The following is a 17,869-nucleotide window of genomic DNA, read 5'->3' as shown; positions in this document are numbered from 1 at the left end:
TTGTGTATTATTCGTAGTTATGTATGTTTTTGTCCAGAGCTATATGTTGGGGATGTTACAGGAGCAATCAGCATTGGAGAGCTGCCCGGGTGCGTGCCCGAGGATCCGCTCTTGCCCTCCTGCATGGTACACCAGGAGTGCCTGCCCCAATGGAGATGGTCCTGTCTACCCCGAAGGGTTGAACAAAAAACGTCCATGCGTAGGGAACAGAGAAAAATAAAGCTCACATGTAAGTATAATCATCGGTAAAGGGGGACGCGAGCTCTATTCACACACATTAGTCGAAGAAGCAGAACTAGTATCTTTCGCCTGATGACTGGGAGTGAAGAGGTCCGAGGTTGCTGTAGTGAAAAGATATGTGCATATTGACGTTTGCTCAATGGGAAGAAAAAGAAAAGAAAAACCAAATTGGAGCCAGAAGGTTCCCGAGGGCTGGGTGGCTGTTCCTTGTGGCGTGAAAAATCCCGTTCTGTGGGACCGTCTTTGTTGTGTGCAAATGAAACCGCCTGCCACAAACAAGGCTCACCTGGTTCAGGTGCCCTGGTGCGAGCTGGGAGCCTTATTGGGTAAGTGTTTGACATCCCTCGAGGGCACGTGTCGTGCATGGACTGGCTGCCTCCCGAGGCTCTTCACTTGGGAGTCAGAGGAGGGAGGTTTTAGGTGAGAGACAGCGACCGAGCTTCTTCCCGACCTCAACCTCTGGGGGTTGGAGATGGGGTGGACGACATTGCAGCAGAACAAGATGTAAGAAAAGTAGATAATGATATGAACGAGCTACAGGGATGTTCTCCATTGATATACTGTTTAATCCCTGTTGACGAGTGGATATTTCCTCCTGCACATCAACTGTAAAAAAAGTACAGTGTTTGAGATGACATAAAACTCAGGTAAGATTTGTAATAAAATAAGATGGCAGGAATAACGGTTATAGTTAATGGGCGCCACGAAGAAGAAAAAATAACCAAAGAAAAGGGAGGACACGGAATTATAGGCGAAAAGTCCGACATTAGACCAGCGATCTAACCGTTGCTAAAGTACTGTAATCTGTTAGCAAAACTCTCTACTTGGAAAAATCATTGCGATTGAGTTGCTGTGATCAGGTAAAGAAGGTCTAGACGGAAAACTTTGAGATGGTTGTGCATTAGGGGCTTGGTATATGTTAAGGGAGAAAGGCCTCAACGATTAGAGGTTCGAGTTGTTGATGTGAGGTTGTTCGGTGTTGTTTTGAGGTCGGAGCGAAGTGTCGAGGCGGGATTTCGAGTGTTGATGAGGTTGAGGTTTTAAAGTGCGTTCCGATATCGATTCAGGGTAGATAAAGTAGAGGATTACACAAATTATGTATGCAAATAATTAATGTAAGTACCTGTGTTGTGAAGATTGTTAGAAGCTTTTCGGGGTGGCGACTTCCCGGGTCGATGTGTGTTGGCGTGTGTGTAATGGCGGTATCGTGGTTCGAGTGGTGGTAGGTACCGATCGTTCGTTAAAGCCCCCGTTTTTGCGTGGCACAAAGACAGCTGGTAAAGGTCCGTAGGGTCTTTACATGAGTGAAAGAGTGGCCTACGAGAGCTCCGTGTTATCTTCTGTGGCGCGGGCAGAGTTTGGGCGGCAGTTTGGCAAAGAAGGAATCTGTCGAGGTTGGAGGTCTGTTGTTGAATCCACAGGTTTAGGCCGCGGGTTGCTGCGAGGAGCCATGGCGTGCATGGTGTCGCGTTAAGAGGTGGTTGTGCCAATGTTGTTGAGTGTAGTTGCAGTAGGTTTTAAGTAACCTGCCTGAACAGCAGCTTTGACCACACTGGACCTTGGAACTGTTTGGGTGCTATTTTCCTGGTGGTTCCGGTGTTACACTGCCGTTGTTTAAAGTTGAAGCGCCTGGTTTTAAAAACTGCTGCTACCTGTTTCGGTTGCCGGTGTTGTTGTGTGGTCGGAGTGCGGCCTCCCGTCTGTCTGTAACAGACGCAAAGTGCGAACACACAAGTGGTGTGCTCAGGCGCCCCCCAGCCTGGCGGAGGGGGCTTGAATCGATGTTCAGAGATTTTATAATCCATATTGGGAACTGGGAAAAAAATATATTGGCAAATGCCATTGATGGAATCGATATTTGTTTAGATATTTTTACCCACCCCTAGTTTGCATGTTCATTTTTGATTTAGGATACCTTATGAGCACTTGCCAAGCAGCTCTGTTAACTCATTGAAATAATGTGATGTTATGACAATGAATACATCGCTTACAGTGTGAGAGCAGTGAAAGTGAATGTGCACATAACATTAAATTCAGTTCTCTGTGTGCTTTTGCTTTGCAGTGTGAATGTGGACTTCCAGAGCCAGTCTGTCTGCCCAGTGGGAGTCGTGAGCAGCACCATTGACCCAGACAAGCTACCTTCCAACCGCTTATTTGTGGTCAACGTCACCGAGGTCATTCCATTACATTTGACTTGGTCTAACAGAGCTACATTTTGAATGAGATATTTTTCACTAACTGTCTGAATCTTTACTGGGTGAATCCTCTCTTAACATGATCTCTGCTGCAGGTGGTGGACGTGGGTAATTTCTGGGGCTTTCAGGCAGATGAAGCCAGCTTGGAGAAGCAGCGCCATCTGACAGCAGAGATAAACAAACGTGTGCTGGATCCTGTAACTGTGTCGTTGTATCCCAACCTGCTGTGTCTGGCTCCTTACTCTGAGATCAATGACCAGACTATGTACTACCGCGCCAAGATCCTGCACATGCGTGGCAACACAGTGGAGGTGAATATGCACGCACTCACTGCAGTTCTCTGGTCAAGATGTAGTGCATTCATTTAAGTATCTCATCTACTTCTCTCCTGTCTTATTTTTTATATATTTTTCCGGAAACTCTTACATAACTTTTGGTAGAATAAAAATTGTGCATTATGGCTTTAGCATTTTATTCTAACTAAATTACTAATTCAATTTCACTTCACCTTTGTGCAGACTCTGAATGGCCTGCTTGGCTATAATCGACCTACTTGTTTTTGATTATACAGTGTGTATATATCGTATGGTTACTTTGTTGGAGAATGATTTCCTCTTTCAGACATGCATAGGTACGAACATTAACACTTTTATTCCATGAATGTTGCACTACGTACAACAGTAACGGGTTGTAGTTATTTAGCTTAATTTCTATCTATAGGGCACCGCATAAGAAATTATTTTAAACAGGAGTAGGTGATAACAGTTGCTGATGTTACTTCGTGTACCAGAGCACAGGATATGTTATTGTCTTGCAGGTGTTCTTCTTGGACTTTGGCAACACAGCGGTTGTTGGCTGCAAAAGCCTCCGAGAGCTGCCCTCTGACCTCCTGTCTCACCCGTTCCAGGTAGCAATGCAATGGCCCTGTCAAATGAATGCAAACGTTTGTGTTCCACTGTTCAAACTGTGATCAAACAGTAACACATGAACACTGTGATTATGGTCTCAGGCTCAGGAGTTCCAAGTTACAGGAATGCGTTCTTCACCCCAGTCCATCATCCTTGGGAACCAGTGGAGCAGCCGAGCCCGCGACCGTTTCATCACACTGGTGAAGGGCCATTCACTCATTGTGTCGCTGTACTCCATCCTGCATGGTGTCATGCGTGTGCAGCTGCTCATCAACACAGAGACAACAAACACCAGCGTGGTGGACATGTTGGTGGAAGAAGGACATGCTGTGAAGGCCGAAGAGAGTTTTGATTCCAAGGTGTGACATAGAAATACATTGATCATGATGTGCACTACTTAAAGAGACACCTCACACAAATATGTCCTTTAAGTAACGACTTACCCCCCTCAGGCTTAAAAGGTGCTTGATAAAAGAATCTTTCAGAAAGAGAGAAAGCAATAGCTATGGTCAGCTTGAATTCACATTACTTACAGTTCACTCCATAGAAACTGCACCATATTCCACTTAATCGCTGTCCATTCAAAAGCTATGTTCAACTTTTAGATTTGCTAGAATAAGGCAAATTAAGTGTTGTGTGTGTTCTAATAGCATTGCATTTCTCACACAATGACCACTTTGTACCTGCAGTACTGATTTTTTCCAGCAGATGTTGTGGTTGGATGCTGTGAGCAAACAGTTCTTTGGTCTCAATGAAAAAAAAATTAATCAGAAGGTACATTTTTTGGGCCCAATCTGACTGTCAAGCTCTACAAGAAGACTTGAGACAAAACTTAATAGATTTTTTTTCTGAGCAATGCTAGTGCAGATTCAGAAAGATCCATACTAATGCTAATGATGTGCATTCTGCTAGTCTAGATGTTTTATTTTTATGTGCTCTTGCAGCAAAGCCATGAGGCACTGATGACGCTGTACAAGGACATGGAAGCAGGTACATATGTCCCGAACACTGCCAGCAGCTCCTGGAAAGATCGCAAGAAAGAAGAGAAGCAGCTCATTGACAACCTGCTCGCCCACTTTTCCAAAAGCAGCCAGTCCCTTTCCAAGACAAAGGCAAGATACACTGAGCTAAACACGTTCATGTTGTGTTTGTACTAAAATATTAGATATGGTCAGATCATTTTTAGTTGCACCTTTTAGAACCAATGTTACATAGTGCTTTATAAATCTAAAGAAAAAACAGTAAAAAAGGTATTAAAAACAGTTGAATAATTACAATCAATAAAGACAAAGCCTTTAGATTTAAATGGGTTTTGAGGAGGGATTTAAAATAGGACGCAGACTCACAGACACTGTCTGAGATGCTGATATTTTGGGATTGGGTAGATGATGGCATCGCCTCTGCAATGTCTGTTGCTCTCAATTTGTCCAGCAGATGGAGACATTTCAGTGGCTCAACTCATGTGTTTGTGTTCATTAGAGGCACACCCATTATCAGAGAGATGAGCAGAACAATGACGACAGGTTGATTGTAGCTGTGAATCACAATAACTGATGGATGCCTGAATACGTCATTAAATGTGTTTGACTGGCACCTTCCTTCTGACACCACAGGTTCACCTGCATGGACCACACAGTCCTAATAAGATAAACTTCCACAGCTTGAACCACAAAACCCACTACAAGTAAGCATTACTTACACCAAGACCAACTGAAACTTGCAGGTTGCATTTCTTCTGAGTGTGTCCTCCTCCTGCAGGACAGTGTGTATCGAGAGGAGCAGCATCAACTCCCTGGCTGTGAATGAAAACCCTCACTACAAACATCAGAGGATGCTGGTGGCTGGGACCGTGTCCGTCAACTCCACAGGTGTGGGACACTATGTCTCCTCATAAACAAACACACTTATTGACATTTACAGCTTAAATCTCTATAATCAACATTTTTTATATTAAAAGTGGATCGAATTTCTATATGTAATGTGAAAGGGGTTTGAAGTGATACAGTTGTTTGCCAGTATGTTTGTCAGAGCAACTTTATCAGTGTGTAATACGTTAGAAATGTTAGTTTTTTAGCTGGGGTTGGACAATATGTTAAAGATTTTTCAACCAGCCACCGTCAGTCCAGCAGTCAGCAATTTCTGTTATATTCACGCATGCGTGTGTGCTGCGTCTCCTCTCCTGGCCTGTCCCTGTCCTGTCCCAGGCTGTGCCTACTGTGTCCCCATCCTGCCCCAGAGGCATGTTTGGAGCCTCTGCGAAAAGCCTTGTTACTGTATTCTCTATCTTCAAACTCTCGCATGGAAATAAACCCTTAATTCACTGCAGTTAGATGTGAAAATACTCGGTTTTTCCTCTCACTCACTGAGCGGCTCTCATTCTTCCGAGGCAGGCCCTGAAATTAGCAAAATAAAATGAGAAAAAAACTCCCCGAAAAAAAAAATGTAAAGAAAACAAAACAAGCTGCGATGGAATCACCCAACCCTATATAACCGTAGTTCTAAATCAAAATCAGTTATTGCAGCTTTTAATATGTGGCTGTGTTGAAGGGACACGGATTCTACTGAGAGATACCTCAATCATGCCAGACATCCCTGGACTGCCGTCACTTATCACCATGCTCTTCACCCCCATCATGGAACTACGGTCAGTCAGTCACAGACGTACCGCTGCACACCTTAAAGGCAGCATAATCAAAAACACATGTTCATATTTTTTCCCCCATTTTTTTGTAGCACTAACGAAGAGAGGACCTGCTACACCGGTGCCCTTTGTGGTTTGGGCTGGAACAGTCAAACCCAGGAGGGCATCTTACCTGAACATGACATCGAACTTGCCTTTGACGTCAAATTTGATGTTGAAGACATCACTGAGGTAAGAGCTGTCAGCAGAGAGGGAGAGATACAGCTGTGCTTTCTCACTCGTTGGTTGCATCTTGGTGTTTGCCAGGTGATTCATACGTTGTCCCCTCAAGAATTTCCAACTTTCCACCGTACACGGTTTTGTTTTCTTTAATCTCAGTATCTCAAAGGTCTTGTTGTACCTTGTGATATAGACACTGGTGTGCCGATGATCTATAGCTCTAGGCCTTGTGTCTGTTATACTTAAATTCCAGTATTACATGATATAGCATTGTCTTTTGTGTATTACTAATTAGGTCTGTGTTTTCTTTCTTTTTCAGATAAATGCTTTACGAGTTGCTGTAAACCGTCTGGTGTGTGAAGGGCAAGGTGGAACTTGGCATCTAAATTCTGACAGGATCAGCCACCTGCAGGAGGACTGTCAGGACCGCCTCATAAGGTCATTTACATTCACCCACAGGAATCTGTAATGCGTTTAAAGTTCAATCAATGTGAATGCAATTATTAAGCTGTGTTTATATTATTTAATGCAGACTGTTCACCAAGTCCCCGCCAAGGGAAGCTGTCACTCCCGTGTACTACGAGAAACTCGAGAAATGGAACCAGGTACACTACATGAAAGTGCTCTTGCAATTTCATTTCATGTCAAATCTGTGAGTACATTTCAGCGCTGTGTGTTTTTAAACTGTTGAACCTGCAGGTGGATCCTGCTGTGAAGATGGATATTGTTGAGCCTGGAGGCGGAAAGAGCAGAGGTGTTCTCTTCCAGCTGCACCCTGTCACTCTCCTCAACAGCTAAAAAAGCCACTGCACTTGTTGCATTTGTGTTGAAATTTAATTGATTGTAATGTTGTACTATGAGCAGCTGCCTGGAATTTTAATTTGAATATGGTAAGAGGAATATATTTTTTAACTTCAGTTCAGACTGTAGCTTTCAGCAGCACAGCTAAATCCTCAGTCCTTTATTTGTTGTTTGCAGCTATCACTGGAGTAGTTGTTCCCTGTTTAAAAAAATAAGTGGCTGTAAAAGTTCATCCTGTAGCAGTGGGCCATTAAAAATAGTTGTTTGCAACAGATGAGGCTTGTCAATCAGTCTTCAAACATAGTCTCATTGTGACCCAAGAGTCAAGTTAAATTTGTCCCCACAGCACACGCACACACACTTAACTACTACTACAAGATGAGACGTGTGTCTGTGCCAGAATTCACTGGCTTATATTTATAGCCCATCATTCCAGGTCTCCCATCCAAAGTGTTATCACCTCAAACTTAGCTGTGGTATCACACACAAACTCATCTTCACTGGCTTGAAGTCGTCTTGTGGATCTAAACACATCAGTAAAGTGGCTGAGGAGATGTTATACATCAAGGTACATTTATTTTTCTTATTCTTGTAATTAAATACATAGTGTAAGTGCAAATAGTTAGAGTCCAGGGTCTAAAGAACTACAGAGTATAGTTGAACATAGTACAAAGTTGGACAGTTATTCAAACAAGCTAAATATCACCAGATACTCCTTGTCTTCATAGTAGTTGTACAACAGTACCTAAAACATGAGCGTGTGTATTGTTCCTTATGGTTATACAAAAGCAAAAACCCTACATTACCACATCTAAGACGCATATTGTTAAATTATTTTGTGCTTGGAAACACCGAAAGAAAATCATTTTTGATATTTATATATATTGACATTGACTGAGAGAAGCCCCGTCTGCTAACTCAGAAACATGAAGCAGTATTTAACATTGGCAGCAGAGCACGTCTGAGGGCATTTAGCTTTTTTGTGCCAAACCGTAAAGTTTGTGGCAAGCACTGCAAAGCAAAAATGTAGCGTGATTTAAAAACTGCACAAAATATATCAAATATTATTTACCCAAGGCTCGACTTCATGCACTTTATAATAAGCAACACAAAAAAAGTCAGTTTCTTTTTTTGTTTTGGAGTTGTGTACTTGTCTACCTAGAAACAGGATTATGTACGTGTGACTGTGTGTGTGTGTGTGTTAGTGTTTAGACTGCTATAGACAGGGTGAAGGCTTCTCCAGTGGATGCTTTTAGAGAACACCAAGATGACATAGCACTACGCCCCACAGATGACGACCAGGCTCTTGAACGGTGAGCAGACTGCCTGACTCTTGAGCTGGACTGGACTGTCAGCTTCACGGTGAGACAGACAGGTCTACTCCTCCTTCCTCTTGGCCCCGGGGATCTTCGCTTGGATCCTGTACAAAGAAAACAGGCTTTAATACGTGTCCAACAAGATGTTTATTCTAGATTTAGTGTTGCTTAACAATACGCTTGTGCTGTTTTTGTACTCTTTTTATGGCAGTCCATCGAACAAGTCAAGTGTTTCTAAAATTGGTAAATGGATGGTGGTCAGTCCAAGAACTGCATTTTTAATTTTTTTTTTGCTTTTATACAACAGATGAACTTCACTCTTTAGTTTTCTGGGTTAACACAGAGCTGATGAATATAGACTTGTCAGTTTCAGTCCATTAATATGACCAGTTATCTACAGTGCTGAACCACGCTTTATTCTGTGCAGCATGTTAGCATCTGTAGCCTTTTTAAGCTTATTTTAAACAGACTTGATGGTCCAAACTGTTTAATTTGTTTACAAATGGGAAGGTTTGCTGAGCATAAATGCTCTTTTCATCAACGCCCCATTCCACACCTTCACAGTTACACAAATAAATACGAGGAAGCTGCCCAGTACAATCTGCAGTCTTGTCTGCTGGCCACTGAGCAGCATTACTGGAGGGTTAAAGGTAATCAATCTTTTAGCTGATTGCTTTGGACACTAAAATGCAAAAAATGCTGTCCAATCATGACTAACAAAATGAGTAACAACTAACTAAGTTCATTTTGTGCTGGAAGCTGCATTTGTTCGTATATCATAAGTAAACTTTCAAAAAGAAATGGGGAAAATACTCACTTTCCCACCACAGAGTTGACCTGGGTCCGTATTAGTCCCACATATTGATCAATCTGTGCCTGAAAACCAAAGGAAAATGACAAGTGTAAATACAAGACAAAATTTCCCAAACCGGGCTTTACTTGAATTTAAAAATAAGCTCAGATTCCTACCTGATGTTTCTCATAAACCACAGGCATGGTGAACATGGAGACGACAGCTGTAGAGGCATTGAGAAAGTATTGGTTAAGTATTCTGACCTACAGTGGGAATATGCCCACACAGGAACACACTTATGTCGGCCCCCGACTCTTATCTCATGTACACTGGAAAAGTAAACCGATACTGTACGTGTTCGACAGCAAAGTAAACATGTCCCAATTTAATTTGGTTAATATGGTTGTTTAGTTGTTTGGTTGTGGTGTAGCGATAAGGACATGTTGTACTTCTCCTTAATGACACACAGGATATAATATAGCATTATGTATTCTGTTCATCAGGTCTTCTGAGAATTATTGAACTTCTGACACAACAGCCTGAAATGCTGGAGTGTGTGTGAGTCAACAGCAGTGCTCGGAAGTTTGATGCAGAGCTGAAAAAAGAGCCGGGTGAGAATCGGGATGACCTCACCTAGGATGAGCAGTGTCAGGCCGTTGAAGAGAGCGCCCACATAGGTCAGCAGCCACATCAAAACAGCAAACTAAAATACACACACACACAACATGTTTTAATCTTTGGACACAGATACCGTCATCCCCTGCTAGTGATGTTTAAAAATAAAATAAGCGAGTTTGAGGCAAACCTTCAAGGAATCGACCAGATCTTGTACGAGGAACAGCCTGCGGAGCTCCTTCATACAGGTGTTGGTGTACAGCAGGATTTTGTCGGCATATTTGCTAATCTGGTCCTGGGATAGAGCAATTTCAATCTCCAGGTAGGATCTGGTAACACACACAAGGTCAGGAACACAGACAAGACCCTTCAGTAAACAAATACCATACACCTTTTTAATGAAATTCATAAACCGTCTTATTCAACAGTCTACTGTTTTACTCACTTGAAAGGATGTCCCTCATCGGTCTTCTGCACAGCCTGCAGCACAGACTTGTAGATCCTGAAGCTGATGGTGGCAGAGAGGGCTGCCAGGGCTAAGTAGGCTCCGACGCTGACCACGCTGAACTGGGTCAGGGAGAAAAGGAGCAGAAGCACGCTGCTGAACACGGCCCCCGACTGCTTCACATTCCTCCAGTAGAGCAGGTCAATCGCTGTGGGGTGGGGGAAGGACAGAAGGACAAACGGGGTTAGGGGGACCCACAACCAGCATGACCTGACCTCTCAATTTGTGACATGTAGGACCTGGGCATCCATGGCCGTATCCTTTTCAAAGTGGATTATGCTGCTGCGCGTTACACACCAAACATTTGGGTCAAATATCTGGAAGCTGTTCACAACCTGACGTCCTCAGAGAGCTGCGGCTGTCACGTGATCCTGTTTTAACCCAGCTTCCTAACCTAGCTTTTGGTTATGTTAGGGGGAGCTGTGGAGCTGAAGGTGTCTGAGTGACAAATCGTCAGTTCACTTTTTTTGTGTTTTTTTTACACCTATATATAGAGCGGCCTTTGCTGAAGATAAAAGCTGACTCTCACTTGCCAGGTGAATGCTTCGGTCTGCGCCGCCACACTCCGGACCAGTGGGACTTTGTATTTACATCTGACGTGTACTTATTGCCAGCGCCACCTGGTCCGGTCTCATACGTATACAAACATACATTCTAACAGGAAGAGGGAACCTTATTACACTGGAGGTACACCTGCACCGGCTGCCCTCAGAACAGAATTAATGATTGACCCAAAGCTCGGCGAAGGCAGCAGCAGAAATAGAAGCACTATCAGCAGTTCACAGATAACGGTTCAATGTGACCTGGCCAGACAAGCAGTTCTGTGGTCAGTGAAGAAGGATGACGATGCTTCAATGCGGTGTCTCATTAATGCAGTGTAACACAATGATTCCTCAGAAAAGTCTCACTCATACAGGAACCAGCATGCCTGCAGGCACTCGTACATCTTGGAGCACCATTTTCCTTCCATTCGAACATTTCCTCACTTCTCTGGGTGGTGGGGCCTGTAATTCAAAGCCACTAGCAAAGATGAGAGAGAAGTGAGGACTGAGGATTAGCCCAGTGTACCATTACAGCTCCAGAGCCCGACATGGTCCTCCGCTGGCAGTCGTCTGTGTCGGCTGGAAACATAGGCCCGTTTCCATGAGAACTGTCGGCTGCTTGTTTCACCTCTGAACTGAACCAGCCGCCTCCCCCACCATGATTGAGAATCTAACAGCACTACCAGGGTTTACTGTTCATCTGTTGGTACCGACATCTGGAAATCCATAATGTCACAAGCTGAACCGATACGTTAATGTAAAGTTAAGAAGAGAGAATTGCTGCTGTGGTCTCTTGGGTGTCTTACTCTTCCTCTCGGAGCTGTCCGCCAGCCTGCCTGCTCTAATTTTAGCTGTGGAGCTGTGAGCAGCATAGTGATGACGGCCATCTTTACTCTCCACTAAAAGGCATCTGTGGATGCCAAAAAGGCAGGCTAAACCTGGGTGGCAACAGTCATTGTGACTAAGTAAATCTCTGCTTCATATACACTCGCTTCCTATACTATAAAATAACACATTTATAATCTGAATTTTCTTATCAGTAACCAGTAGTGACTTACAGTACCCATCAGCCCCCCGTCCCCCCCGCCCACTATCAAATCAAAGCCACTACTCATTCAAAAACAGTAGGGACAGGATCCATGTGCCCGAGCTGCTTTACATGCACCACTCCCCACAGAAACCATTGTTGCTGCCACTACTGACAAACTGTCCGTGTGGCTAGTGATTTTAATGGAGATGCTCTCGCACACAGACACACACCCACACACACAGACAGACAGACAGACAGACGGACAGACAGGCACAGGTAGCACATACAGCAGCTGTAACAGCACACAGACACATCAACAACAGACCGCTCAGCCAGAGACAGGTGTTGACCGGCGACAGCGCCTGCGCCTTGTGATGTGCTGCACAGACTGCACGCAGACCGAAAAGCTTTTTAACTAGTGCTGTAGAATGGTGTACTGACCTGCGGCTCCCATGGCTGAACAGGGAAAGAGGCAGCTGCTTTATCCACGGACAAAAGGAGAGCACTGAAGGGGGAGTCCCCCCCCCTGCACAGTCTGGGGAGGGCTACCGCACACCAGCAATCAGGCATGCCGCTCGCGCAGGACTGAGGGTGGCAGGGAGGGGGGAGCTGGGGCGGACGTCTGTGGTGCGTCACGTCTGTGGGGTGGCGGTTCTAAAGATCACATTGGCAATCCAACACCACTAACGCTACAAACAGCACACACACCACATCTCTCTCTCTCTCTCTCTCTCTGTGAGCTCTTTTATGCTCAGGCTTTTAAGTACAGCCCTGCTGACACGTGACAAAGACTGCCAAGCAGCGACTAAAATAAAAGACAGTTTATCGAAAAAAGAAGACGGAACCTTTATATATGTAAAGATTACATCATGTGACTTCAGCAGCTCAAGATGAGACAACCACTGTCGAACACATAAAACTCATTCTCTGTAGCCATATTCTGCTGCTCCATTAAAACGCTTCGGCGCCAAGGATCGGCCGAGCACCTGCCTGATGCAGTTACCATAGTTACCGTGCTCCATTTTCTCCCCACCACTCACTGAGAGATGGAGAGAGGGAGGAAGGGAGGGGCCATAAGAGGAAGAGGGAGGGAGGGGAAAGAGCGTTCCTTTGGGAACAGAGAGAGATTCATTTGCTCTGAATCTGGGGAATCAGCAGCACATAATGTGTCTCCACTCCCCGACATATGAAGACAGCCTCTCCTTTTATGGTGGAGCACAAAAGGACAATGGCACGTTTAACATGAGGCCAGTTAGTCGTCAAGTCTGTGTCAGGAAAATGTTTTTTTAAAAACTGTGTATAAAGGACTTAAAATTGTCAACTCATAGTGTCACATTACAAGCGTTAGTCTGATTTCTAACTGATTAAAAGAATAAAACTGCTTGTTTCTGCAGTGCAGCTTGTTTACACTAGAAACCATCTGAGGTGATATCTGAATTGTTTACATTCAATTAACCTCAATCTAATATTGATTTATAATAACCAAATACAGAAAATCCAGTTTGTTTTTGAAGTAGCAAAAACTGCATGCCTACGTTTTAATAAAAAACACGCAGGATGTTCAGAGGAAGTTCAAACTGCTCTGTTTGTTGATGTCACTCTTGCCTCTGATATTCAACATACACAAGCAAAAAATAGCAAATGGTTAACACGAGTGACAATGATTCCCCCTCCCCCTTTTCTGTAGTGAAACTAGTTTAGCCTGACCTCATTAAATCACTGAAGACATCCTTGTGGCCTCAAACAAGCCATCAGCCAGAGTGAGAAAACATGCAAAGGGACTTTTAAGAAGATTCAGAACTTAAGTCTCAGACTTGGACTGCAGTGACTGGAACTTAGACTTAAGAATGATCATTTTATACTTGGGTGTTGCATTGCTAGTATTGACAGAGATATCTCATCAATCTGACATCTCGTCCAACAGAAACAAACAGCAGCAAAGTTGAAAACATTTTAAACCAAAATTAAATTAGTTATAAAGCTCAATTCTCCTCTCAGACCTTACTATATCAACAGATTTAAAAGCAAAACGTTGTGTAGACCAATAAATATGCAACATACCACAGCAGAGAGCTTCAAATATTTGACATTCATGTATTTGAGAAACTACTACATTAAATATGGTAAAAACTGACATATTTATTACTCATGTTTATCTTGTAATAGTGAGATTTTGTGACACATTATACCATTTATTTAAGAATGTAGATTAACTTGATTAATAAAGGTGGCCACTTAATTATGAGCCACTAATAAAGTGTACACAGTAGTGTAGTAGTACGTTTTGACCTATAGCATACATTAGAAAAGCTATTGGCATTTGTGTGTCATCTTGAGTCCTGTAAGAGTTTCTTTTTAATTAATCAGAGAAGCATAACTTAATTTTGGATATGTCTGCATCGCTGTTTGGCCATTCTTGAGTGGCGTGGTGGCAGTGAGTCGGTACTGTGCATGTGCAATGAGCATGACTAAACATAAAAATGTCTACAGCTTTAAGGTGATGTGCAAACATTCAACAGAAACAGAAAGTAAAGCTGCTCCGTTTCATCCTGTGCTGTGCTAACTGTATCAGCTTAATTTGATGCGTTCCTAATGTTGTGGACAGATCCCATCAGATATTGTGTTACACAGTCTCAGACATTCATTTTGGCCAAATGAAACAGATAGTGACTCAGTAGAATAATGACAAATGGGGGTTTGTCATCAGGGTTATTTTTAACAAGCTGCGCATCCACAGTCAGTGACTATTACGTCTCTGATGGGATACAATAAGCGGACCAGTCTATTGCAGTTTCACTGCTGAGCCAAATCTAAAAAGATTGCAGATTATAAACCACAACCAGTGTGGAGGAAGGGACGCCATTTTCTCTCTTGGCCCCTGTCTACGAGCCCCCTCCATGCTATGGAAACAGACAGACGGAGGACGCTCTTCTCCGGCCCGGTCTCTGCAAGGTGCCATGGCAGCCGAGGAGATAGGGCTGATGTAATCAGGATGGGTGTGCCCTGGTTACCATGGAGACAGTCTGTCAGTCTTGCCGGATGCTCGGACTGCCTCGTTACACAAAAAACAGAGCATACGCCATATAAAAACCAGCTCCCCTGCACAGTGACAAAATGGGGAGGGTGATAATAATGACACGCCTTAGTCCACTGGCATCCATGTTAACACGCACCCAAAACAGATGGCTCCCAGCATGCTGGTGTGTATACACTTATTTTCCATAACACCCACCAGCGTCTCTCACCCCTCTCCTCTTTGTGATTTTTTTTTTTGGACGCACATACATGCAGCAGAAAGGATCTGTCATCAGGGCGTGTCCATGTGAGAGGAGGTGCAGGTAAACGCCGCTGTTCGATTCCCCAACACTTAACAAATACAGTTGCCCAAATGTACACATGCAAAGCACACATACACACACGCAAGGATACACGCCCATAGTGTCATGAACAATGAACCTACATGCAGAGATAGCAGTCCATCTCTCACAGCCACAAAACACAGACAAACTGATGAGTAAATCACAGTAAACACATCAGTACCCTGGCCCTTCCAGCTGCTCCAGGAGCTTTCCTTCTTGGTCACGTCTGCAGTGGCCTGCATGCTGGTGATCAGTTATGTCCCTGTTCTCTTTCTCTTTGTGGTTGTTTTCTTCTTTGTCTCCCTCTTCGGTAGCACCGACTCACTCACTCATCCCAGAAAGGCATGAATGGTCGAAAAAAGGATGCGGAGATGACAGAGCGGGAGGAAGGGAGGGAGGGAGGGATGATAGGTTTCCTAGGTGCTGCCGGCTCGCGGAGCACACAGACTGATGCTGTGGAGTGGAGCGGCGCTGGCTAGAACAGAAGGAGCAGGGAAAGTGCGTATGTGTGTATGTGTCTGTGTGCGTGTGTGCTGGGGGAGGGGGGGTCAAATTGTAAACACCATACCACAGTTGCTGCTGCAGCAAACCATCCATGCAATGATTAAGAGCCTAAGGGGGTGAGAGGGTGGGTGGTGATCATCGGAGGCTCAGTTTTTTTCTGGAAAGGGATGGTGCACTAGCTTTCACAATAAAAGCCTTAAAAGAACCTCAGAACACGCTGGTAAAAGTGGGGTTACAAGCAGTGGGAGGGTTATCCCACATACGCTTTGATGAGACACCAAAGCATTGTCATAGACTTCCTAGCATGCCGCTGAAGCTTCTTAACACAACCAACCATATTTATTGGTGCAGTTTGTAATACAGGCAACAAATATGACATGTAACCACATTCTGTGCAACCTAAAAGAAGAACAGCAGTCATTGCAGTAGTCTGATGCCATGTTGCACAGCAGACAATGTTTTCTACAGGTTGAAAATAGCTGGACAACGTTGCTAAGGAAATAATATGGCAAACATCCAGTTCTGTTGTTCTTCATTTTCACAGAACAATATTTAAGGTTATAGCCGGAGATACAAATAGCTGTTTCCACTATGACTCACTGATAATTGAAGAGACAAAGTGCTGGTTCTTTAATAATTCATGACGAGAGACAGTGAGCCTTACAGCACAATGCTCCTTGTTTAGCGCCCCCAGGATGTGTTTGTGCTTTACAATTTCCTCCCTAGACTGTAGGTGACTAAAAAAAGCAACATAGGATGCTTTAAAGCACAGTGCAACAGAAACAGCACTGTCACTGTGGCGTCAGCACTGAGCACAAAACAATTCCCTCATAGTTTAGGGCTAACATCTTTTTTCAATCCCATCAAAGCTGCCCCCCCCCCGTCGCCTCTCCTGCAGACAGCCACACCTCACACCTTCTGCTCACTGCAGCCATGACAGACTTCAATGCCAATACCAAGGGGAAAGAAAGAAAAAAACAGATTTCTCTGAACCAGACTGAACACGCTCCCCCAATCACTGTTGCTATGGCAACTGGCGTGAAAGTGCACCCACAGATGAAAACAATATCTGCGGGTATCCGAGCAGTGATGACAAAGGTGCACTGCACCCTCTAGTGGTGGAGAAAAAAAACACGTGACCTGCTTTTCAGCATTTCCAGAACCTTCTTACAGTATGAGTAAACAAAACAAGGAGAGCCTCTTTTATTAGCTTTTAAACACAGCTCGTAATGTTAGACATTTCACTATTTATCAGACTCGCTCAGTGTATTCTGTTGGACCAGCATGCATCAGCAGGTGTGAGTATCTGGAAATCCATGCACCTGACTCTTTGGAGGCCACAGAAGAGCCAAGACCCCATCAACATTCATACAGATGTGGTATTTTCAGCTGTGTAACGATGCACAATTCAAGAGGAAGCCTTCAAAGCCCCTAAGTATGAGTGTGCCCCAGTTTTGACATCATAGCATTATGTAAACCCACTGTTTACAAGGACAGAGAGAACAACCAATAGAAGTCAAAATACCAACATCAAACGCGCAGCTTAGACGGCATTAACTCCTGGTGGCTGCGGCTGGCATGTCTGACTTATCTAATCACAGGACGTTAAAGAGTGATGTAAGGAGCCAGATGCAGTCGAGATGCAGTTATTTTTTCATCTGCAATTCACTTATTTGTGCCGTTGTCACTGAAAGCAGAGAGTAACGTTTACAGGTTAGACGGTGTAGCTGTTCAGTTTCAGCCGTCATGCATTGCCATAAAATTGAATCAATGCATCTTCACTCTTGTGTTTTTCCATCAAATGTACCACCAGGGGGAAGCAGACCTCAGCAAAATAAGACACAAGCACTTCCCACCCATCCCTTGCACAGACACACACACACACACACACTCAACAGTGGTACGTCCTATTTCTCCCAGCAATCCTGTTTACTTTCCTGGCCTTGTCAACAAAACAATGTCAAAGCACACCATGCAGGTAGCAACCAGGAGGTAAACAAACACGATGCTATTGGAAGAGTTTATGTCTCTAGATACGATGGGGAAGGTTTAGAACATAAATGCACATGCGTTAGCTCTTCCATTCGGGCATGAAGACACACATCAGCACCCACCTACCACGCTACCTGTTCCACAAGCTGACAGCACTATTTCTGGAAAGCCAGTACTCAAGATAGTAGCTTATAAGCCAAGGGGAAACA

The 17,869-nt window shown here is 44.0% G+C and overlaps 2 protein-coding genes across 5 annotated transcripts in view; one reads left to right on the top strand and one right to left on the bottom strand.

Moving 5' to 3' along the window:
• The window catches only part of tdrd9 (tudor domain containing 9), a 22,097-nt gene extending 14,821 nt beyond the window's left edge, over nt 1-7,276 (top strand). The window contains exons 24-35 of the mRNA XM_035673844.1: nt 2,303-2,414; nt 2,531-2,746; nt 3,253-3,342; nt 3,445-3,702; nt 4,288-4,455; nt 4,957-5,027; nt 5,102-5,211; nt 5,891-5,987; nt 6,077-6,215; nt 6,523-6,641; nt 6,736-6,808; nt 6,903-7,276. Coding sequence (XP_035529737.1) covers nt 2,303-2,414; nt 2,531-2,746; nt 3,253-3,342; nt 3,445-3,702; nt 4,288-4,455; nt 4,957-5,027; nt 5,102-5,211; nt 5,891-5,987; nt 6,077-6,215; nt 6,523-6,641; nt 6,736-6,808; nt 6,903-7,001 — 1,552 coding nt within the window. The 3' untranslated portion in view covers nt 7,002-7,276. The remainder of the gene's footprint in view (nt 1-2,302; nt 2,415-2,530; nt 2,747-3,252; nt 3,343-3,444; nt 3,703-4,287; nt 4,456-4,956; nt 5,028-5,101; nt 5,212-5,890; nt 5,988-6,076; nt 6,216-6,522; nt 6,642-6,735; nt 6,809-6,902) is intronic.
• A 280-nt stretch (nt 7,277-7,556) lies between these two features.
• The window catches only part of rtn1a (reticulon 1a), an 18,535-nt gene continuing 8,222 nt past the window's right edge, over nt 7,557-17,869 (bottom strand). Inside the window, exons 1-7 of one of the 4 annotated variants that reach the window (XM_035673847.1) lie at nt 15,346-15,437; nt 10,174-10,381; nt 9,919-10,057; nt 9,747-9,816; nt 9,290-9,336; nt 9,138-9,196; nt 8,341-8,424 (exon numbers count right to left, since the gene is read on the bottom strand). In XM_035673847.1, the coding sequence (XP_035529740.1) occupies nt 8,382-8,424; nt 9,138-9,196; nt 9,290-9,336; nt 9,747-9,816; nt 9,919-10,057; nt 10,174-10,381; nt 15,346-15,406 (627 nt within the window). In that variant the 5' untranslated portion in view covers nt 15,407-15,437 and the 3' untranslated portion in view covers nt 8,341-8,381. Of the gene's footprint in view, nt 8,425-9,137; nt 9,197-9,289; nt 9,337-9,746; nt 9,817-9,918; nt 10,058-10,173; nt 10,382-10,530; nt 10,555-12,246; nt 12,372-15,345; nt 15,438-17,869 lie in introns of those variants that run through there. The other 3 variants (XM_035673848.1, XM_035673849.1, XM_035673845.1) reach the window with 3 other exon arrangements.

Source organism: Morone saxatilis, unplaced genomic scaffold, assembly GCF_004916995.1.
Source record: "Morone saxatilis isolate NCDOM2014 unplaced genomic scaffold, NCSU_SB_2.0 Contig3, whole genome shotgun sequence".
Taxonomy (NCBI): domain Eukaryota; kingdom Metazoa; phylum Chordata; class Actinopteri; family Moronidae; genus Morone; species Morone saxatilis.
This window is presented reverse-complemented; position numbering and strand designations above follow the sequence as displayed.